General features: G+C 43.3%; 1 protein-coding gene across 2 annotated transcripts in view; it reads right to left on the reverse strand.

Moving 5' to 3' along the window:
* Positions 1-16,915: 16,915 nt before the first annotated feature.
* The window catches only part of SPSB4 (splA/ryanodine receptor domain and SOCS box containing 4), a 301,733-nt gene continuing 294,704 nt past the window's right edge, over positions 16,916-23,944 (reverse strand). For both annotated transcript variants that reach the window (XM_029616474.1, XM_029616475.1), the window contains exon 3: positions 16,916-18,022. In XM_029616474.1, coding sequence (XP_029472334.1) covers positions 17,895-18,022 — 128 coding nt within the window. In that variant the 3' untranslated portion in view covers positions 16,916-17,894. The remainder of the gene's footprint in view (positions 18,023-23,944) is intronic.

The raw sequence follows: 23,944 nt of genomic DNA on the forward strand, positions 1-23,944 counted from the left end.
GATTATTTTGATATCATTCCTGGATATAGTGATATCTCTTTAGAAGAATTTTATCTTTATACAAAGCTTCTTGCACTTGCCTGTGTGGTTAACCATACATCAGATACAAAAACCTGATGAGCTGGAAGTCTCCCACTGCTGTGTCTCACAGATGACAGAGAAGACATTAATATAAATTCAGAGTAGCCTTGATAAATGGCACTACTGCTGAAGCATTTCAAGTGTGTTAATTCAACCCCTTTTTGGGTCTGTTAAGACATGTTCAATATATACAAATTTTTCTGTGTAATTAACAGCATGACAAACTGCTAATGTTAAGGCCAGTTTCAACATACATAAGCTCATACACTGATATATGAGAAGGGACTTTTATATTTTCATAAGAAAGGACATTGCACTGTTTCAATTCAAAACAAGTACACATAAAAGTTTACAACTGTCAAATTTATAAATTCATAATTTTTGTATTGTGTACTTTTCGTATATAGTTTAAATAGTTTTAAAACAATGTGGTTTTCAATAAAAGTGTTTTTTCAGTCAATTGTTAATCTTTATGCAAATTTCCCACAGATTTTGCTAATTCTTGCAGCAGAATTGTGAAATATCTGCTGCAGGAAATAGGGGATTCTGACCTTAGTGTCATCTGCAAAAAAGCTTTTCCTCGTAATTCCTCTGCAATATCATTCAAAACTGTTGAACAGACCTGGCCTCAGGACTGATGCTTGAGATGTTGCTCTAATCACGTTTCCTTCCTCAGAGTGAATTCTATTTTACCACTACCCACTGCTTTACAGCCCTCAACCAGTTTCTGATACAATTGACTAGCCTTGAACCTACTCTCAGGCTGCAATTTATAAACCTATGTGTAAACCTTGCTAAAATCCAATTTCTTAACCAATTTTTTTTGTCATCCAATCAAATAAATCAGATTGATTTGAAACTTCTGTCTGATAAAGCCAATGTGCCCGAGATCCTAAAAACCCACTGGATTCTAGATACTTTACTATCCTTTCCTAAAGTAGAGGCTCTGTTAACTTACCTATCACCTCAGAGCAGAAAGCCATTTTTTAATTCCCTAGTCAGCCTCTGTTAAGGAAACAAATACCTGAAGAAATGTATCTTTTTGAGAACTATTGAGAGTTACCTTTTGTTAGCTGAGAGAAAAAGCACCTATTTTTACTTTCTTTTTCACTTATCTATGATAGATTTTCCATGTTTAAATAGCCCCCTCCTGTGGCAGGGATCTTCCCACTATCAGTGGCTGAGTATTATGATGTTTTCAAATGATACACTACTGCAAGTTCCCTAGTTGGAGCTCTCACAGGTTTAGCTTCTAGATGCCCTCTTCCAGACTGGGTTTATTGGGCAAAAATGTATCTAGAGCCCATTCAGCACAGACTCCCATGAGTAGAGAGAGGAAGCAGGATTATATTTATTAATGAAATGAGTTTTATAGGTGTTGCTGAATAAAATTTATTGGAATTTGACATTTTGCTAGCGTCAAGCTTTTAAGAAAAACAAATGAAATAATTGCATTAACAAAAGATTTGTTTCTTGTTTTTTCTAGAACTGGTTCTCAGACCTAAATAAAGTTACTTTTCAGATAAGTATAGTTCTCTTTCTTTTCTAACGTACTAGTTGTGTTTGTCAGTTGGTAACTTTATTAATCAAAATTGAAAGTGTTTTATTTTTCAGGTGCTTCTTCATTCTGGATTTCTTTCTTCAGAGGTGTTTTGTCATAGTATTCTTTTTGTTGCTTTCTCATTCCAGCATTGGATTCACTGTTTGAATTTCTTTGCAAGTATCAGAACCTTCTTTGCTTATTTCTTCATGAATCTGAGTGTTCTGGATTGAGTTGTATTTAATTATTCAGTGTGGAATTGTCCTGTTCTGCTTATAGCTATAGAAGACCCCCTTCCCATCAACTATAGCTGAACACTGGTAGACTGCTTGGCACACTAACCAAACACTGGATAATGTCAGATTGAAAAAATGGTTCCCCCTTAAACTTTCCTGTCTGGTATCTAACCTGCAGCATCTGCACCGCTCTCCTACCAAAGCAGTCTCTAGGAATAACAGGGAAAATTACTCTTTTATATAATTAAGAAGAACTAATCTTAATGCTACTTTAAACACTTCGGAGGTAGTAGGATGACTCTGGCCTCGCAGGTGTTGTCTCATTTATTCAGCTCTGAAAGTACTTTTATTTAATAAAACAAACATTCCATTTCCAGCCATTCTAGTTTTCTCTTTAAAAAGCCAAGTTTAAAAAACCCACCAGCTTTAGTTTATTATTATTAATTACTTTAATTTTTACCTTATCAATGTTGGGAGTTTTGCTAATTTAAAATCTCTCATTCCCTCATCATAACTCATTCTTACAAATTAATACCCACTTCTTCCCTCAGTGAATTACTACCGTTTCTCTGTCCCCTAGGCAGAGCTTCGGTACAGCATACCTGTCCTATACAGAACCACTTTCTCAATTGTATTAACTAACAGTTTTCTTATTTAGTATCCATGCTCTGCTGAAGTAAAAAATATTGTGCCCATTACATGCGCTTGTATTCCTCAAATAGCTGTTAGCCAACCAACTCTCCCTGCTATAGGTGGCTACTGATAAATTTTGATGTCCTTAAAATAGGTAAATATATCTTTTAAATTCTCAGGAGGGATGGTCACAGTATACCCCCCTACTGCCCTATGCTGGTACCTTGCTGGGTTTTTTTCTCTCTGGCAGCCAGCTACAAGGCTGGCTAGTTCACTAAAGCAACCCCCTGTAAACATACAGTGGCTATACAGGGAACACAGTGAAAACCTGAACAAGATTATTGTTGCCTGTCCAGAATTGAGCTATTTCATACATTACACACTTATCCTTGGCAAATTAAGTTGCCCCCTGAGCAATTTACAAGTGGCAGGGGCTTGCCTAATGTACCCTGTCACTTATACTGCCCCATTTTACTCTATTTAAATTAAGAACCCTGTGGCAAAGTTGGACCATTTCCAGTCTGACTCCTGGTTTATTTTGCTTGATGAGGATTCCTTGGGGCCTATAGCCACCTCATGTTCCCTCACTTTAATTTTGGTTTTATTTTAACAAGTTCTTTCTCCCATGACAACACCGTGAACTGATGCACTTCCAGACTGTAACATCATGTCACCATCATACCCAGCTGTAATCCAGTTTCAGGGCTGGGGGCTTCCCCATAGCCCCCAGATGTTTCCTCTGTCTGCACTAGCAACAGCTGAGGCTTTTACACACTACCCATGTTTCTAAGAAATACAGCAGTGGAAGCCTCCCGCTCACCCCGTGCCCTCCTCTCGTCCAAATGCTGTGGAAAGCTGTGCACAGTACTCTAGTGGCTGCTCCATCAACACCATACAATGTAGCCACCCTCTTCCAGACAAGTGCAGCAAGGTAGAGACCCAGGAAGCAGTCAGTCAGTCAGTCAGTCACATGTTGTGGCTGCAGACTCTCTGCAAAGCAATGCTTCCACCTTCAAAGTCCAGACCACCACAGAGCCAGGAGGAGGAGAAAGTTCCCAAGGTCACCCTAGCAGCCTCAATTATGAGTCAGGGATCATTGGCCAGTCCAGTCACTCATCAACTCCTCATTCAGCCAGGACAGCACCAGACATCTCAAGGAAAAAAAAAAGCAAAAATGTCAAAGAAAATCCTTATTTTTCCCCCTACCACAAATAGCAGTAGCAGTGTAAGAGCAGGTTTGCTTACCATAAACTGTGTTTTCCGTAGATAGCAGATGAATTAGCCATGCTGTATGGGTACGTCCTCCGTGCCACTAGGTGGTGGAGCTCTCCAAGACTAGCAAAGTCTTTTAGCTAGGTGCTCCCTCCCTCCTGATTGTGACAGGATTACCTCAGGCTCCTCAATCAGTATCAAAGCAAGGTAGGTATGTTAGAACTGTCCGGGGAGGCGGGCGGGTCAGCATGGCTAATTCATCTGCTATCTACGGAAAACACCGTTTACGGTACGCAAACTTTCTCTTTTAACGTAGATAAGCAGCTGAATTAGCCATGCTGTATAGGAGTCCCCAGCTGATGTATTGAGCAGATAGTGTGTGTTATTTCTTTTCATTATTATTTTTAAATTTTCTTTATGCTCAATACGATAACAGTGGCGGACAGTTCCTATGAAGGTTGTATTTTTTTGGTATTTGTACACTTCTGTAGGATAGTCCGTTCCAAAAAAGGAATCATCTGCCATCTGTTTGCGTAAACAGTGGTGGGATGTGAAAATGTGGAGTAATGACCATTTCGTTGGTACATCAATGTCTATGAAGGTACTTGATGGAGAAAGGCAGTAGAGATTGCCATTGCTCACAAATGATGTGCCTTTAGGGTCGTAAATAGCGTGTTTGATCATGTAATATGGCTGAACTGCATAGAGTTGGATATCCGAGGATAGCGTTCTTTGTCACTGGACAGCCTTGCGCATTTAGATAGAGCAAAAGAAACAGGTTTGAAGGTCGATTGGGTGACAAAGTGCACTTTTTGTAGTATGCTAGCACACGATTGCAATGCAAGGTGTGTGACTTTCTCATTGGCATTTGCATGAGGTCTTGGATGAAAGGTGGTAAGGTGACAGTCTGGTTAATGTGGAAAAACTGGAAATAAATGTTTGCAGAATTTTCTGGTGAGTGTGCAAGGTCACCTTGTCTTGGTGAAATTGAAGATAAAGAGGGTAATGATCCAATGTCTGGAAGTCACTTACTCTCCTTACAGAATTTAAAGCAAACTAGGAAAAAACACCTTCTATGAGAGGTAGCGAAGGTGGCAAGATTCAAAGGTTCAAAGCGAAAGCATCAGCTTGTCGAGAAGTACATTAATGTCTCACAGCCCTGTGACTTATGCCAAAGGTGGATGTAGGTGCAATACTCCTTTTAGGAATCTGGATACTAAGGAAGGACATGAAATAGGCTGTCCATTTAGATGAATGTGAGAAGCTGTTGTAGCAGCCAGGCCTAGCGAATACCAAAGCAGACAAGCTCAGTAGAGTTTTCCATCCTCACGAGTGGTCAGTCAATCTGAAGCAAACAAGATCTTTGCGTTCTGGGGAACTCCAGACATAGACCTCTTTGCAACAGAACACAATCGGAAAGTAGAAAAATTTGCTCTCAACTTCCCAGCAAGTACAGGATTTCGCAAGATGCATTCCTGATTCCTTGGAACAAGGGTCTTCTCTACGCCTTTCCTCCAATTCCGCTAATCTCCTGCACGATCCAGAAATGTATAGCGGACACAGCGGATTTGATCCTCATAGCACCTGCGTGGCCGAGACAACCATGGTATGCTTATTTTCTCCGTCTCTCGGTTCACCCTCCAATTCTCCTGCCAGAGAAAACCACTCTACTTTCGCAAGACAAAGGGACCTTGATCCACCCGATGCAAGCCTCCCTCCATACTAAGTTCCTTAGATCTCTCATCAGACATTACAGATGTTCTCACTGCAGCAAGAAAACCTTCCACCAGACGTAACTATGCCTTCAAATGGAAACATTACTCTGCATGGTGCACACACCGCAAACTTGACCCCTTCTCTTGTCCACCTGAATCATTATTAACTTATTTACATTCTTTATCTCTTTCTGGTCTGGCAGTCGCATCTATTAGAGTTCACCTCAGCGCTATTGCCGCTTATCACCTCTTAGAACGAGATCATTCATTCTCTTCTCATCCTCTGATTTCAAAATGTATGAAGGGATTACTACGTTTACACCCACCTCTTAAGAAGCCGATGTGATGTTTTAACTTAGTCCTCGATGCATTAATGCATCCACCCTTTGAACCCATGTTGACTTCTTCCCTTAAATTTCTGACCTGGAAGGTACTTTTCCTCGTAGCTAAAACTTCTGCGAGGAGGGTAAGTGAGCTTCAAGCACTTGTAATCAATTTCCCATATCTCCAATTTCATCACGATAAGGTCATTTTACAAACTCAGCCTTCCTTTCTACCAAAGGTGGTTTCTGCTTTTCACTCGAATGAAACGATATCCCTGTCGATCTTCTGCCTGAAACCACACACTGATTGCCAAAACTCCTTCATACCCTTGACTCTAAACAGCCTTGGCTCACTACAAAAGCACCACTGAGGACATCAAACACTCATCTCAGTTATTTGTTTCCTTCAACCCTAACAACCCAGGTCAACCAGTTTCAAAACAAACTTCCTAATTGGCTAACAGCTTGTATCCAATACTGCTATTCTTCAAAGAACACACCTCTAGTCGGTCCAGTGAAGGCCCATCAAATACGGGCCACTGCAGCTTCCACTGCCCATATTCAGGGAGTACCGATTCAAGACATCTGCAAAGCAGTGACCTGGTCTTCTGTTCACACCTTTACTTCTCACTACTGTCTCGACCAGTAGTCAGTGGGAGATTCCTCACTGGGTTCGGCAATTCTACGAAACTTTTCTAACTCATTATAGCTGTCCACGTATTCTACCGGTTGCAAAAAAAAAAAAAAAGTGTCTTACATGTTAATGTTTGCTTAATAAACAGTAGTTCTTTACTGGCACTGCTCTGCTATTTTATTTCTGCAACCTATATGCTTGGGACTCCCATTATGCATGGCTAAATGCCCTGCTTATCGATGGAAAAAAGCAAGTTTGCTTACCGTAAATGGTGGTTTCCGTAGATAGCAGGGAATTTAGCCATGCATTTCCTCCCACCTCCCTGGACAGTCATACCTCTTACAACACCTACACCAGCATTAGCTTGGAAAACCAACTGAGGCAGGCTTGAGGAGCGTGGGAAGTCACGTTCATGCGCACTTCAAAGCTCTTTGAGCTTAGAGAGGAAGCTCCGCATCCATGACGTCGTGGACGACGCCACCCATTATGCATGGCTAAATTCCCTGCTATCTACGGAAAACACCGTTTACAGAAAGCAAACTTGCTTTTCTTCACTAGTGTACTTTTACCATTTAATGTTCTGGTTGGATTTACTGTCTTACACAATACTAGTAAAAAAGTTAATTACTGTTTTATTCTGGTGTGATGATTTTATCTGGTCTGTATTACCACCGGTGAAAGGTTGCTTGGGAAAGGCACAGAATTGTGGTATCAGGGTGAGTGGGACCCTGTCTCATCCCTCCACTCAGGCTATGAACCCAAAGATAAATCATATTTGCAAATATAATTTCTCATGTTGTACTCCCCACCCCAAGCATAGGGGTAATTTATAGTCCAGACCAGCAGTTCTCAAGCAGTATGTCGCGACACACGAGTGTATCACCAAGCACATGCAGGTGTGTCGCCACATTTCCCGGATCCCGCTGCTCACCCTGCCCCAGCGAAATAGGAATTCATCCTCTGACTGGGCTTAAAAAGCTGATATAGCCCGGGTGGAACGCATCAGGAAAGCCTGTCAGTGGCACCAGCATGGTCTTCTTCTCGCCCCCCCCCCCCCCCCCGCAGCCCAGAAGAGGAAGTGGTATGCACCCTCCACGCACGCGGGAAGAGACCATGCTAGTGCGAGCAGCATTGGCCCGAAGAAGAGCAGCACAGCCTGAAGAACAGTGCAGCATGGAGCAAAAGAGGAGCAACATCAGCCCCCCCATGCAGATGGGACTCCTTTCTCAAGGCCGCGAGGGCTGGAAGTGGAGGAGGCTGCTGCTGTCGCTAGTTCGGTGGAGGGAGAGAGCGAGTGAGCAAGCATATGTGTTTGAAATCCTGTGTGTGAGACAGCAAGAAAGTGAGCGATTGAGAGCCTGTATGTGATGAAAACCTGTTTGTGTGATAGAGTGTGTGTGTGTGAGTGTGTGATTGAGATCCTTTGTGTGTGTGAGAGAGAGCATGAATGTAAGTATGATTGAGAACCTGTATGTATAAGTGAGAGAGATAGCAAATGTTGCTTACCTGATGTAACAGGTGTTCTCACAGGACAGCAGGATGTTAGTCCTCACAAATGGGGTGACATCGAGGATGGAGCCCACCACGGAAAACTTCTGTCAAAGTTTAAACAGAACTTTGACTGGCCCCTACTGGGCATGCCCAGCAAGGCACTGACCCTGCAGCCAGCAGGGGTCTCCCTTCAGTCTGATTTTCAAAGCTACAGGCAGTGCCTAGAAAGGAAAAATAAAACGAACCCAACACCGCGGGGAGGCGGGCGGGTTTCGTGAGGACTAACATCCTGCTGTCCTGTGAGAACACCTGTTACATCAGGTAAGCAACATTTGCTTTCTCACAGGACAAGCAGGATGGTTGTCCTCACAAATGGGTGAGTACCGAGCTGAGGATGTCCCGACTTGCACCAAATGTACCCAACGGTGTGCAGCAGGCACAACAACTGAGGAGAAATTTGGGAAAGGGCATCCGCACCCTTCCGGGTAGGTGGAAGGGTGTTGGTACATCAGGTTGGAAAAAGGTTACGCAAGACAGACTGGCCGAAGATGGAGTCCTGTCTTCCAGCCTTGTCCAAACAATAATGGGCTGCAAAAGTATGGAGAGAACTCCAGGTTGCAGCTTTGCAGATGTCAGGAAGCGGCACCGATCGAAGGTGTGCCACTGACGTCGCCATGGCTCTCACAGAGTGTGCTTTAACACGGTCTTGAAAGGGGATGCCAGCTTGCTCATAGCAGAAAGCAATGCAGTCCGCCAACCAGGAGGAAAGAGCCTGCTTACCCACAGGTTGTCCTAACTTGTTAGGATGGAAAGAGACGAACAATTGAGTGCTCTTCCTGTGAGAAACTGTACGGTCTAGGTAAAAAGCTAGAGCCCGTTTACAGTCTAGGGTATGCAGGGTCTGTTCTCCAGAGTTGGAGTGGGGCCTGGGAAAAAAGATAGGTAGTATGATGGATTGATTAATATGAAACTCCGAAACTACCTTAGGTAAAAATTTAGGGTGAGTGCGGAGTACCGCCCGGTCCTGCAGGAGCTTAGTGTAAGGCGAATAGGTAACTAGGGCCTGTAATTCACTAACCCTGCGAGCTGAAGTAACAGCCAAAAGGAATAACACTTTCCAAGTGAGATATTTCAAGTCACAGGAGTGCAGAGGTTCGAAAGGAGGTTTCATTAGACGACCAAGAACCAGGTTAAGGTCCCAGGATGGGGCCGGAGGACGCAAGGGTGGCTTTAGATGGAGTAAGCCCTTAAGAAAGCGTGTTACATGGGGTTGTACTGAAATAGGATTACCCCTAATACCCTTATGGAAGGCGGCTACCGCACTGACATGCATTCTGATAGAAGAGGTTTTAAGACCTGATTCAGAGAGATGCCATAAATAGTCCAAGAATTTGGAGATTGGACAGGAAAGGGGATCAAGGGACTGAGAAGTGCACCATGATGTGTACCTTTTCCATTTGTATGAGTAAGACTTTCTTGTGGAAGGCTTTCGTGAAGCTATCAGGACCCGAGAAACGGAATCTGAAAGGTTAAATGGTTGAAGGACTAACCTTTCAACATCCATGCCGTCAGGGACAAGGCTTGGAGGTTGGGATGGAGGAGGCATCCGTCGTTTTGAGTGAGCAGATGCGGGTCCTTTCCCAGAGGAATGTGCCTGCGGATGGAGAGATCCTGGAGTATTGGAAACCATACTTGGCGTGGCCAGTAAGGTGCTATCAGGATCATGGTTCCTCCGTCCTGGCGTAGCTTCACGAGAGTCTTTGACACAAGAGGGAGTGGAGGGAATGCATAGAGCAGACCGGTTGTCCACTTGAGGGAGAATGCATCTCTCGGCCGAGAGTGCTGGCTCCGAATGAGAGAGCAGTAATCGTCCACTTTGTGGTTCTGAGGGGACGCAAAGAGGTCTATGCGGGGAGAACCCCACTTGTGAAACAGAGAGGTCGCTACCAGAGGATCGAGTGACCACTCGTGTGGTTGGAAGACACGGCTCAGCTGGTCTGCCAATACATTGTCTACTCCCGGCAGGTAAGTGGCCCTGAGGTACATGGAGTGGGAGAGGGCTTCCGCCCAGATCTGCACAGCTTCCTGACACAGAAGGAAGGAGCCTGTGCCTCCCTGCTTGTTTATGTACCACATGGCCACTTGGTTGTCCGTCTGGATTAAGATTATCTGATGGAATAGATGATCTTTGAAAGTTCGGAGTGCATAGCAGATTGCGCGAAGTTCCAGGAAATTTATCTGGTGTTCGGCTTCCTCTTTGGACCATAACCCTTGGTTTGTAATTCGTCCACATGGGCTCCCCAACCGATGTGAGAAGCGTCGGTGGTTAGGATTACTTGCGGATCCGGTGGAAGAAAAGGTAAGCCCTGAAGGAGGTTGACCTGAGTTGTCCACCAGGTTAAGGATAGGCGCAGGGCCTGTGTGACTGTGACTATGGAGGACAGAGGCTGAAAAGCTTGAATCCATTGGTGTCGTAGAGTCCATTGTGTTACTCTCATGGCTAGTCGGGTCATGGAAGTGACTTGAACCGAGGATGCCATGTGTCCTAGGAGAATGAGGAACTGGCGAGCCGTGGCAGTGTTTTGAGACTGGAGCTGGCGAGCCAGGGATATTAGGGTATGGACCCTCTGCAGAGGAAGGTAAGCCTTTGCCTGCAAGGTGTCCAAGTCTGCTCCAATGAAGGATAAGGTTTGAGACGGGACTAAGCAAGATTTCTCGTAATTGACAAGAAACCCTAAGGAAAGGAGTGTTTGAATTGTCAATTTTAGGGAGGATTGAGCTATGTGTTGGGAGGAGGCCCTGATTAGCCAATCGTCCAGGTAGGGGTAGACGTGGACACCTTCCTTCCTTAGGAATGCTGCTACCACTACGAGACATTTGGTAAAGACTCGTGGGGCAGAAGCCAGACCGAAAGGTAGGACACGGTATTGATAATGGTCGTGGCCTACAAGAAACCACAGATATTTGCGATGGGATTGTGTGATCGCAATGTGGGTATAAGCGTCCTTGAGGTCGAGAGAGCACAGCCAATCCCCCTTTTGCAACAGAGGGAGCAAGGCGCCCAGGGTTACCATCTTGAACTTTTCTTTTTGCAGATACTTGTTGAGGGCCCGAAGGTCCAGAATTGGACGTAGCCCCCCTGATTTCTTTGGTATTAGGAAGTATCTGGAATAGAATCCTTTCCCTTGTTGACAAGGAGGGACGGGTTCTATAGCATTTGATTGTAGAAGAAGGGATACTTCTTGATGTAATTGAGTGAAATGGCTGGTTAGACTCCATGCCTGAAGGGGCGGGGAGTCTGGCGGAAGTGTTATGAAGTTTAGGTGGTAACCCTGTGCGATAATTGCTAGCACCAACTGATCTGAGGTGATCTGTTTCCAACGGTGTAAGAAGTGGAACAGTCGACCCCCCACAGGGATGTGTGGAAGAGGGAGATGGCATGTGCTCAATACAGGGAAGTCAAAGGCCCGCCGTAGGCACAGGAGGTGGGGCTACAGTAGGTCTTTGCTTTCTTGGCTGACGAGGCTGAGGCCTGTTAGAGGACCGTGCAGGACGAGCCCTAGTTGACGGAGGGTAGTAGCGACGTGGTCGAAAGAATGACTTCTTAGAGTCCTTCTTTTGCGGTTGCTTGGAGGTCACCTCAGGTGGGACAGATGAGAGTTGTTTCAACGTCTCATGGTGGTCTTTTAACTCCGCCACAATCTGTTGAATTTGCTCTCCAAACAAATTGTCGCCTAAGCAGGGCAAATCAGCAAGACGATCTTGGACTTCTGGGCGAAGGTTGGATGACTTTAACCAAGCCCAACGTCTGGCTGAGATGGCTGTGGCTGAAACCTTCGTGGAAGCATCGAATATGTCATAGGCAGTCCTAATCTCGTGCTTCCCTGCCTCAAATCCCTTGTGAAGAAGGGCTTGAAGCTGTGGTTGGTATTGGTCCGGCAACGTGTCAGCATAGTCTTGCATCTGCTTAAAGATGGCTCTGTTGTATTGAGTCATGTAAAGTTGATATGAAGCTATGCGTGAAATCAACGTAGCTCCATGATACACTTTCCGTCCTACACTATCGAGGAACTTGTTGTCCCTGGTAGGTGGGGTAGAAGAGTGCGGCTTAAGACGCTTGGCCTTCTTCTGCGCGGACTCAACCACAACAGAGCGATGATCCAGTTGAGGTTTTTGGAAACCTGGTGCTGACTGGACAAGGTATGTGGAGTCAGCTTTCTTGTTAACTGGTGACACCGATGAAGGAGATTCCCAGTTTTTCTTGAGCAGATCCAAAAACACCTGGTGTATAGGGATGGAAGCGATGATTTTTGGAGCATCCAGAAATTGAAGTAGTTCCATCATCTGGTGTCTGTCATCAGCTTCAGATTGTAATTGAAAAGGTACAACTTCTGACATTTCTTTCACAAAATTAATGAAAGATAGATCCTCAGGAGGAGATCTTTTTCTACTCTCTGTAGGAGATGGTGGCGAAGGCAGATCTGTGTCAGAAGAGGTATCATCATCATCACCCCAGGTATCGTAGGGATCATGTGTGGCTTGTAGCCCTGATGGACCTGGCTGAGGCTCTGAAGGCATCGATGGAAACCGAGGTGGAATCGGTGCAGTAGGTGGAACCAGAAATGGCATCGATGGCTTCGGTGCTGCCGATGGAATCGGTGCCTGGCGCGGAATCGATGGAGCCAAAGGATAAATCGGTGGAGATATACCAGAAAGTACCGATGGAACTACCCCGGAAGGGGGAATTCGAAACGGTGTTTCTCCTGCCGATGAGAAACCAGTCGGAGACGGTGGTGTTGTCGATGGCACTGGAATCACCGATGGAAGGGCCGTCATGAGTGCCTCCATGCGGCTCAGTAGCGGTGCTAGCGCTTGTATCAACGGCTCGGTGGTCGGTTCCCTCCTCTGTGGCGAAGCCGGTGCTGGCGTCGGTGCCGGGGGCGGCACTGGAACCGGTGCCGGAGACGGTGCCGATGGAGGTTGTAATTTCTTCATCGCTTTCTCGATGGCCTCCTGGACCAGCCGGTCCAGTTCTGCCTGGAGACCAGGGGTAACCATACCCGGCTCGACGGGAGAGGGAGGCTGAGGCAGGGCCGGAGGGACCACCGTAACCGGTGGGATCACGGCCCCCACACCCCGAGAGGGTGAGGGTTTCCTCGATGCCGGCGAACGAGACGTGGAGGGCATCCGGTCTGTTCGTGGCTTCTTTGTCGGTGGCTCGGCTTGAGCAGAGGTCGATGGCTGTGGATCCTCGACAGGCCGATACTTATGCCGTCGATGGCGGTGCTTTTCTTTCCAATCCCCTCGCCCATCCGGGGAAGGGACGGGAGTCGACGGCCGAGAAGCGATCGATGGCGGACGGTCACCGGAGGGTTGACGGTGATGGTGCAACTTCGACGGTGCCGGTTCCGATGACGTCGATGCTATCGATGGCGTTGGGGTGGGTGCATGGAAGAGGAGCCCCATCTTCTCCATCCTGGCATTGCGACCTTTGGGTGTCATTAAGGCACATTTGGTGCAAGTCAGGACATCATGCTCACTACCCAAACACATAACACAAACCCTGTGGGGGTCTGTGATTGACATAGTCCGGGTGCAATCCGGACAACGACGGAACCCCGTTGCCATGGCTGTAAGCCAAAATTTAGCCTGGGGATCGGTAAGTGCCAACAGGCCTCGAGGGCCAAAATCGACGGTAGTCGATGGAAAATGGCAAAAAACTTACCGGATTCCGTAAAGATGACAAAAATTTGTCGAAGGGAGACCCCTGAGGGGCAAATTTTCTTAGGAAATTAATTTCCAAATTCCTGTCAGGAACGTGGTAAGAGAGCTCCTTTCACCGCGTGGCAACTGCTGCGCGGAAAAAAGAAGACTGAAGGGAGACCCCTGCTGGCTGCAGGGTCAGTGCCTTGCTGGGCATGCCCAGTAGGGGCCAGTCAAAGTTCTGTTTAAACTTTGACAGAAGTTTTCCGTGGTGGGCTCCATCCTCGATGTCACCCCATTTGTGAGGACAACCATCCTGCTTGTCCTGTGAGAACATGTGTATGTATGATTAAGAGCCTGTGTGTATAAATAAGAGAGAGCATGTGTGTGTGTGTGAGAGCCGGTGTAGGTGAGAGAGTATGAGAACATGTGATTGAGAGCCTGTGTGTGAGAGAAAGAGAGCATGTATGCCTGTAAGTGTGAAAAGACAGACAGCATGTGTGTGATTAAGAGCCTAAGTGGGAGAGAGCATGTCTGTGTGTGGTATTGAGAGCCAGTGTGAGAGAGAGAGCTTGTGTGAGACAGAGAGAGAGGAGAATGTTGCAATCAAATCATCCCTCCTGCGAATTCAAAACAATCTCAGGGCACCTGAATATGAAGGCCATGAGGTATGCAGAGCAAAACATTTTTTATCCTTATTTTTCATTATTGGGTCTTAGTGTCTGCTATTTTGAAATATTTTATTGGTTTCTAGAAATTTTTTATATGAGTTTTAATTATTGGATATTCCATTCATCAGCTATTTTGAAATCTGTTCTTTGTTAGCATGGTTTTACTTCTATTGATTTTATATTTCTTGATTTGTTTTGAGGACTGGTGAAGTTTCTCTTTTTCCTTTGTTACACTGCATACAGTCTCTCTGGCTTGTTGCAGTTTCCAGTTCAGTTTTTGTCTGCATATTTCTAGTTATGCTTTATGGTCTTTATTCTTTGTTAGGTGAGGGTCTGCACATGTGACTGAGGTGAGGTATTCTGCTGGCATGTAGTTTCTGTGTAGGGCTCTATAGCACCCTGACTTGGTCCGTTTTCTTAATAGATGTATTGGTGTCTTAAGGCCTGGTGTAATATTTTCAGTGTTGCCTTTTCTTAGGTAAGGTGGTTACTGTTTTGAGTGCTGGAAATTGGTGTTTTGGTATGGGATGTTTACTATTCATGCAATTTCTGTTCCAAGTGTCATTCTTAACAATAAAAATACTAGACCTTTATTTTATTTTTTTTATTTCCACCGTGAATTGTAATGAACAGTGTGTCACATGTGAGCGTGGTCTGTCAGGTGTGGCAGGATGGGAAAAAGGTTAAGAACCACTGGCCCAGACCAAGGGGGTTCATATCAGTAAGGTCTCCCCTCAAATCTGCCACTATATTTAGGACTTCTTCCTTTATTGAAACAATATAATTCTTTAAATCCTAAAACCAGGCTAGCAATTCTATTCACAAGATGCCTTCAGAACCTTCTGAATCAGTTAACTCTGTTTGTAGGTCTGCACACTCACCTGCTTGCACTTCTGAGTTGACGGTAGCCATTTTCTTTGCATCATTCACTGTGTTGCTGCTTTTTGATAGGAAAAATCCTTTAAGCCCACCTTTTTTGACCATGAGAACACTAAAGCAACTGACCAGCAACTAAAGTGAACTGTCGGGGAAGTCAAACTGCAAACATGAGCTGTTAAAGCAAAATTATAAAGCCATGATAGGGAGTTCGAGATTCAAGCAACCATCTTGGTGAGTGATTATTTCATAAGGGAGGATGATTTTTCCTTGTCAATCTTTCCTGTCCAGAAGAGGAGTAAATACAAACTTGTAACCAGAACTGTGAGGAAAGAGGAGAATCCCAAGACTCTACACAAAATTTCAGCTCAGAGAACTGGAGAGATGAGGTTTGGAGAAGGAAGGATCTAGAAGTCAATTACAGGTATTTGAAATTGGAGATCTTCAAGGGTAAGCAGAACCTATTCCAAAGTACCCCTGGCAAACCACATTCCATTCAAGGAAGGAAAGAGAATATTTGGTAAAGATTAAGGGACCCGACACACACAGAACATTTTAGAGGCAGCTTAATGCTATGACAAGACAAAAGTATTTGGTGCCAATTAATTTCCTTTGAACAAGCTGAATAGTAAACTTTTGTTTGGAATACCTCTTGTCCATCTTGTTTCTTGGAATTAAAATTACAGAGAAGTACAGTTTGACCTTATACCCACAGAAGAGAGACTTACATTGTTTTGGAGGTCTATCACCTCTTTTTGAAGAATCTACAACAGGATTTAGTAAGACTATGTAAGGACTAAACTCTGGCACTAAGGCTTAGATTTATCATTTTGCTAGAATTATAGTGAAATGATTGCCCGTGGGGTAAAAAAGGGTGGGGGTCATTAGTGAACAGGTGGCCGCATCATGGTGATGCATTTTTGCTCGCAACAGTTGCGGCCACACTGCACACTATCATCCCTGGAGCACCAATGAAATAGCTGTAGCTATTTCCGGTGCTCCTGCGGGCAATAATGTGTGATACATCACCACCTGCAGCACTACAGGTCCCTAAATTTCCTTAATCCCCACCTAAACCCTGCCTAAACTCCTCCCTTTTCCCTAATTTGAATTTCCAAATCACAATTATGGCCCATCACGATTTGAAAAAATGATCCCCTAAGTGTGCTCTTGTTTTCATAACTACACCTAGAAGAGGGGCAACATACGGAAATAAAACAAGTCATTTACAAAGAATAATATTTAGCTATAAAGAGCTGTCTTGTTTTTCTGTTCTAAATAATTTTTCTAAGCTTATTTTTTGAATGTATTTGAAAGTGGGCTAAACAAATGCAAATGTTTATCTCTGGAGATTAGTGTTCTGCATCATTTTAATGTGGTGTAGCTTTTTTTTTTATAAAAACATTTCTTCCCCAACTTGGGAACTCATTACATGAAAGTATTCCTAGATCTCCTCAGCAATATTTCTAAGCAGGTCAAGAATTCATAGTGCTTGGAAGCTCAGGCAAGTGACCAGTATGGCACAAAGGGCAACTGGACTGTGGGAGATAGACTGATGCTACTGTACCTTATTAGTTTCAACCTGGTTTTGGCTAGCTGTGATAAGAGACCTAACTTTCTAAAGTACTGATAGAGTTCAGAAGGTCCAATTTTAGCCATTTTGTTCTAATGACAGCTTTGTAATCAAAATCCCTAGTAAACATTTGTGTGATGGCACTATAAACTCAGAAGTATTATTTTTGTCCAAATACTTGGATATTTCCGTAGGGTCAAACAGCAATGAATGCAATACCAATTTTATTTTGGACAGTAGACTTTATTAGAAATTCTCTCTTCATTCACTCAGTAAGTTTCACATTAAAATATGCTGAAGGCAGCTCTGTCTAAACATTCGACATCTTGCCAATGCAACAATTTCCAGTTAAAAACTAGAAAACTGATCAGGCAGATAATTTGAAACACTTAGGTGAAAAACAATTAAAAGCAGCATCTTTAAAAATGGTTCTGGCCGGAAACAAATTAATATACCTCAGCTCAAAACCAGTCCTTTTTCATGATGGGGGGAAAGAGGACCCAAAAAAATTCTAACAGATAAATAAACCATATATCACATACAGAGAGGATCAGGTATTTAGAGTTTATATAAAGTAAAAATATTTCATCCAAATAAAAAAAATTGACCAGTTTTTTAAAAGGCAAATATTCTAAAACTTTTCAGAATGAACAGCTGTTTTTTATTATAAATCATGCAGAACTTTGGAGGAATTCTGTTTTGAAACTCTGGGCCAAAGATCATTTATTTTAATTAAATTCACCTTTCAGAAGTCATTTTCACCTCACTTTTATGAAAGTGCAATATAACTTATTTCACACATTTTTAAATATGGTAGAGATTTGATAATATCTTAAATGCTTAGCTGTTCCTAAGTAAAATAGCTTTCCATTTTTTAAATTTAATTATCTCCTTAATTTTATTTCAGAATGTTTATTGGGGATCCAGAGAGATCATTCTCCCAAAGCCAAGCTGTCCCACCTCAATGGTTTTCCTTCAAAACTAATACTGTAAGCAGCAAGACTTATACTGAGCAATTCTGATCCAACCACACATTTCATACCCTACAATAGTTTCCAAGTTTTACTGCACTTGTTGTGGAAAATAATATATTAAAAATTAAATAATGCGCATGTCCACTACAAAGATTTAGATTTTGATGTAAACAATTTTTGCCATTTGCATTGAATCTGTCCAACCAAGGCCAGAAGTTCCTCTCCAGATATTTTACTGGTACTGTAGGTAATTCTTCAAAGACTGAGGCAAAGGTAAAGATTCTATATCATGCAGGCGATCTCTGCCAAGGGCAAAGCGGATAGATCTTCGGCACAAGTCCATTAAAGGCAGGGGTTCCGCTGAAAAGAAAAGCAAAAAAAAAAGTGTTAATTACCTCCATGTGCATCACTCAATATTATATTGTGAGATTTGCAATAATTGATAAAAACTATTGATCACCAGATGCATGTTTATTGTTAACACTGAAAACAAAGCAAACCTAATTAGGGTTGCTTTTTTTTCATAGCTTTATGAATTAGAGTAGTGCAGGAAGAACATTTTGGTTTGCATTTCATTTTAGCATGCGCTATTTAGTATTAAAATTAATATATACTAACAAAACAAACACACACATCCCTATTGTGAATACACTTAATATTGGCTATACACAAAAGCAATTAGTTATCAAATGACTGCTTATACACACACAAATACCAGCAAAAAGTGCTTGGCATTGCTTGGGTAGACTATGCATTTTTCTGATTGTGTGCACCTGTGTGTTGGGGGAGCCTGTATGTATGTGCACCTATGTATGACAGGGCTTTCTGGACAGAGCATATTGTCACTGCACAGTGCAACTTCCACTGTTGAAGGTGCTACCTGGTAGCCACACACTGACATGATATTGTGACCGATCAACTGACAAGCACTTTATATATTTATATACATAGATTTTTTTTGCACCCTTTATTAATAAATAGTTCCCTCATTAAAGGTTATTTAAAAAATGTTTGTATACCGCTTTTATAAAATAAAATTGGTCAAAACAGTTCACATACCAGCACATACATAATATAAAATTCATAATATAAATACTGAATAAAAACAAAATAAAAATAAAACAGATAACATACAACTAAAAAGTAATGAATTAAAATTAATATCCAGTTTGAATGAACAAAAGGAGACAAGGCAAAAATATTATTGGTTAACATAAATGTGAAATGTGGGAGAGATTAATCGAGAGAAATTAGGTGTGTTCTGTTATGAAAGTGTCAAAAGCCAATTTAAGAAAAATCTAGGGAGTGGGTTTAACATAGCTTATGGAGCTGGCAGGGATATAAATTGTGTGTCATCCCCTTTTCTACAAACACTTTCTTAATAAAACACACAAGCCTAAATAACACGCCCCCTTTCCTTTTTTTTTTTTTTGAGACAGCTGTTCCAAGTCATTTCCAGGAAAGTGTCTATAAATATTTAGATACAGCTTTAAGTAAAAATCTGACATTTACACACCTTACAAAAACTGAACTTATAATAGAATAAAACTATTTCAGTTTCTGGCAATGTATGCCATTAAAGGCAAATCATTTGAGATAAAGTTAAACTTTAATAAAAAATATTTTACTGCTTCTGTAGAGAAAAGATAAGGGTAGTTGCAATCATCTGCTTTTGTACCCTTCAAAATGCCATCCCTACATTTACCAGCTAATCTAAACTTCTATAGATATCAGCATTATGCCAGTTTTATACTTAAGTTATCCATTGATAAAACAGGAACATTTTCACAGACCTACTTCCCAAGCTCCTCGTGAACAAGTTACCATTTAACTAGGCAACCAGACCAAGAGATAGCCCTAAAAAGGGCTCCAGGGGCGATCCGGGAAACTACAGACCAGTTAGCCTGATTTCAGTGCCAGGAAAAATAGTGGAAAGTGTTCTCAACATCAAAATCACAGAATATATAGAAAGACATGGTTTAATGGAACAAAGTCAGCATGGCTTTACCCAAGGCAAGTCTTGCCTCACAAATCTGCTTCACTTTTTTGAAGGAGTTAATAAACATGTGGATAAAGGTGAACCGGTAGATATAGTATACTTGGATTTTCAGAAGGCGTTTGACAAAGTTCCTCATGAGAGGCTTCTAGGAAAAGTAAAAAGTCATGGGATAGGTGGCGATGTCCTTTCGTGGATTGCAAACTGGCTAAAAGACAGGAAACAGAGAGTAGGATTAAATGGGCAATTTTCTCAGTGGAAGGGAGTGGACAGTGGAGTGCCTCAGGGATCTGAATTGGGAGCCTTACTTTTCAATATATTTATAAATGATCTGGAAAGAAATACGAGTGAGATAATCAAATTTGCAGATGACACAAAATTGTTCAGAGTAGTTAAATCACAAGCAGATTGTGATAAATTGCAGGAAGACCTTGTGAGACTGGAAAATTGGGCATCCAAATCGCAGATGAAATTTAATGTGGATAAGTGCAAGGTGATGCATATAGGGAAAAATAACCCATGCTATAATTACACAATGTTGGGTTCCATATTAGGTGCTACAACCCAAGAAAGAGATCTAGGTGTCATAGTGGATAACACATTGAAATCGTCTGTAGAGTGTGCTGCGGCAGTCAAAAAAGCAAACAGAATGTTGGGAATTATTAGAAAGGGAATGGTGAATAAAACGGAAAATGTCATAATGCCTCTATCGCTCCATGGTGAGACCGCACCTTGAATACTGTGTACAATTCTGGTCGCTGCATCTCAAAAAAAGATATAATTGCGATGGAGAAGGTACAGAGAAGGGCTACCAAAATGATAAGGGGAATGGAACAACTCTCCTATGAGGAAAGACTAAAGAGGTTAGGACTTTTCAGCTTGGAGAAGAGACGACTGAGGGGGGATATGATACAGGTGTTTAAAATCATGAGAGGTCTACAACGGGTAGATGTGAATCGGTTATTTACTCTTTCGGATAGTAGAAAGACTAGGGGGCACTCCATGAAGTTAGCATGGGGCACATTTAAAACTAATCGGAGAAAGTTCTTTTTTACTCAACGCACAATTAGACTCTGGAATTTGTTGTCAGAGGATGTGGTTAGTGCAGTTAATATAGCTGTGTTTAAAAAAGGATTGGATAAGTTCTTGGAGGAGAAGTCCATTACCTGCTATTAAGTTCACTTAGAGAATAGCCACTGCCATTAGCAATGGTTACATGGAATAGACTTAGTTTTTGGGTACTTGCCAGGTTCTTATGGCCTGGATTGGCCACTGTTGGAAACAGGATGCTGGGCTTGATGGACCCTTGGTCTGACCCAGTATGGCATTTTCTTATGTTCTTATGTTAACCTACAAAACATATACACACAACCTATCCTTACCATAAACCCACAGAGGGGCATAACATACATTATGTCTGAACTAATCACCAACACACCTGTGGGGACAGTGCTTCGCCCAACCATGGTACTTCTTCTGACTTATCTATATTAGTCTTTAAAGACATGTGAAATTAAATTAATCACCTGGATTAAAAAAAATAAATGGACTGAACCAAGATCCTGCATATAGGCAGTGCTTTTTCTAGAAAGAAAGATGCCAATACTCAGACAAATCCCAAGGTGGGCACTAGCTTGGGAGTGAGAGGAAAGTAACTATTACACAAAACTACCTACCACCTTCACTTCCACATTCTTCCCCTTCTGTTCCCCCACATACTCCCTTTTCTATCCCTTCCCTGAGCCCAGCAATCTCCTCCTCTGACAGCAGCATCGTTTTCCTCTCCTGGCCCAGCAGTCCAACACACTCGCTACAATTCAATGATAGCTCTCGTCCTCATTTCCTTTCACTTCTGAGTCTGCCTTAGCTCTTCCTCCAGCCTGCATGGGCCACACAGAAGTTTCCTCTTTCCACAGGCCCACAGGCTCTGCCTGCTGAGGTGAACAGCCAGGAGAAGGCCTCAGTAAGGGAATGATTCAGTGGATTATTACAGCTTGCCCGATCAGCTGTTCTGGGCAGAGCAGTGATGACAGAAAGGTAGCATTAACGACCAGCCTCAGCTACCATTAGCAGTGTAGTAGGCAAAAACAAACAAAAAAAATGCATCAGCTGCTTCCTGCCAGCCAGAAAGCAGTAGCATTGTTACTAAAATTATCCTGCTCTATTAAATCTCATTAAAGGTCAAGGAGAAAGATTGAATGACCCTTTTCACTCTAGATACACCATCAGTACTAAAGGATACCTATCAATAGTGACACCAAATTGAAATTACATATCAAAAAACTAAAAGTTGCACAGCCAATCTAGATAAAGTAGAAAAAGTTATTAAAACAAATATTGAGAAGTTAAATTGTTGAATATAATTTGTTACCAAACCAAAAGATTCAGTTTAAAAAAAGTAAATTAAAATCTTCTAACTTTGAAGACCAGAGATTCATATCAACCTAATAAATGAAGGTTGTACGTGCCGCAAATGCGCAGTAGAGAGCAACTCTACTGCGCATGTGCGAGCACATCGGTCACAGCAGAGCGTCAGCTGCTTGATAACATGGCGGCGGCATCGGCAAGGTGCAGTGGCGGCATCGGCGAGGGGCAGTGGCATCGGCATCGGCGAGGGGCAGTGGAGGCGGCGGCATCAGTGAGGAGTGGCGGCGAGGGGCAGTAAGAGGTGGCGGTGAGCAGTAGCAGCGGCGGCAAGAAGCAGCGAACCCGGTGGTGAGGGAGGAGTGAGAGTGAGGGGAGGGGTGAGAGGGGAAGCGAGGGTGAGGGAGGGGGTGGGAGGGTGAGAGTGAGTGGGAGTGGGGGGTGGGAGGGTCAGAGTAGCCCATTGTTACGGGCTGTGAGCGTCAGTGAGGAGCGGCGGCCAGTAGCGTCCGCGAGGAGCAGCGAACTCTGTGGGGAGGGAGGTGAATAGTGGGAGAGAGGAGAGTGGTGGGAGAGAGGGGAGGTAGGGGAGGAGTGAGGGGAGAGGGAGAATGAGAGGGGAGAATGAGGGGGAGGTGAGAGAGAAAAAGGGAGTGGAGGAGGGCTGAGGGAGAGGGGATGGGATTGAGAGAGGGTGGGGAGTGACTGAGGGAAGGGGAGGGAGGTGAGAGTGAGGGGAGGGAGGCAGTGGGAGACAGAGGGTGAGTAAGATTGAGTGGAGGGAAGGGGGTGAGTGAACCAGGGGAAGGGGGAGTGAGGGAGAAAAAGTGTAGAAGGATGCTGTGTTCGAAAATGGACTGAAAAAAAATTTAATGTTGCCCGTTTTAACAGGCTTAACGGCTTGTATTTTATAAATAGATCTTCAAATTTATCTGTGAACTCATTTTCCCCAATATCTGCACATCATTCATAGCCCTTAAGAACAGTCATCCAAGACATCATGAAATAGTGACATCTAGTGGCCATATTTAGGCCCACTATTGCAGGACCCCCAGTTGAGGACTTAATACAATGACCGGGCTAAGTGAATTGGGAGTATAACACATCACAATAGAGGATACCACTAAGATCGACAACCTGACACCTAGACCATCCCCCTTAACTACTCAAACTGATCAAAATGGATATTGCTTCATTTGTCACTAAATTCATAAACTCATCACTACAACATGGCATCGTCCCTGATTTCTTAAAACAAGCCTCAGACCGACCCATAATCAAAAAGTCGACAGCAGATCCAACCATCACATCCAACTATCGCCCAATATCCACCCTATCTTTCATGGCCAAAGGTCTAGAAACTGAAGTTCTCACCCAACTCTGCGATTTCATCGATTCCAATAATATCCTCAACCAATACCAATTCATGTTCAGGAAACACCATAGTAACAAATTGCTATTGCTTTTCAGCTTCGAAACAGTAAGACGTGGATTTGACCATGGCTCCTCGTTCCTCCTATGTCTACTCGACATCTCTGCCACATTCGACACGGTCAATCACTCCATCCTACTCTCACGGATGCGCTCCTTCAGGAGCGCTGGTTCCATGCTGGCCTGGTTCTAGTCATACCTTAGCAACAGGACATGTCCAAACTGACTCTCTTACCTCCTTCTTTGACACCTCTGAGCTCTGACCCCAAGGGTCTGCTCTCTCTGCTGTACTATTTAACCTATATCTAACTCCATTATGCCATACCCTCAATGATCTTGTAGTGCACTACAAAATCTGTGCAGACTATATCCAATTCTTTTTTCCTCTCAAGGAAACATGGGCCCTGACAAAAGACAGTTGTTGAGGAAAGTTTAACCATCCAAAAATGGCTGCACAGTAATAAATTAGCTCTCAATACATCCAAAACGGA

This window comes from Rhinatrema bivittatum, chromosome 9 (assembly GCF_901001135.1).
Source record: "Rhinatrema bivittatum chromosome 9, aRhiBiv1.1, whole genome shotgun sequence".
NCBI lineage: Eukaryota > Metazoa > Chordata > Amphibia > Gymnophiona > Rhinatrematidae > Rhinatrema > Rhinatrema bivittatum.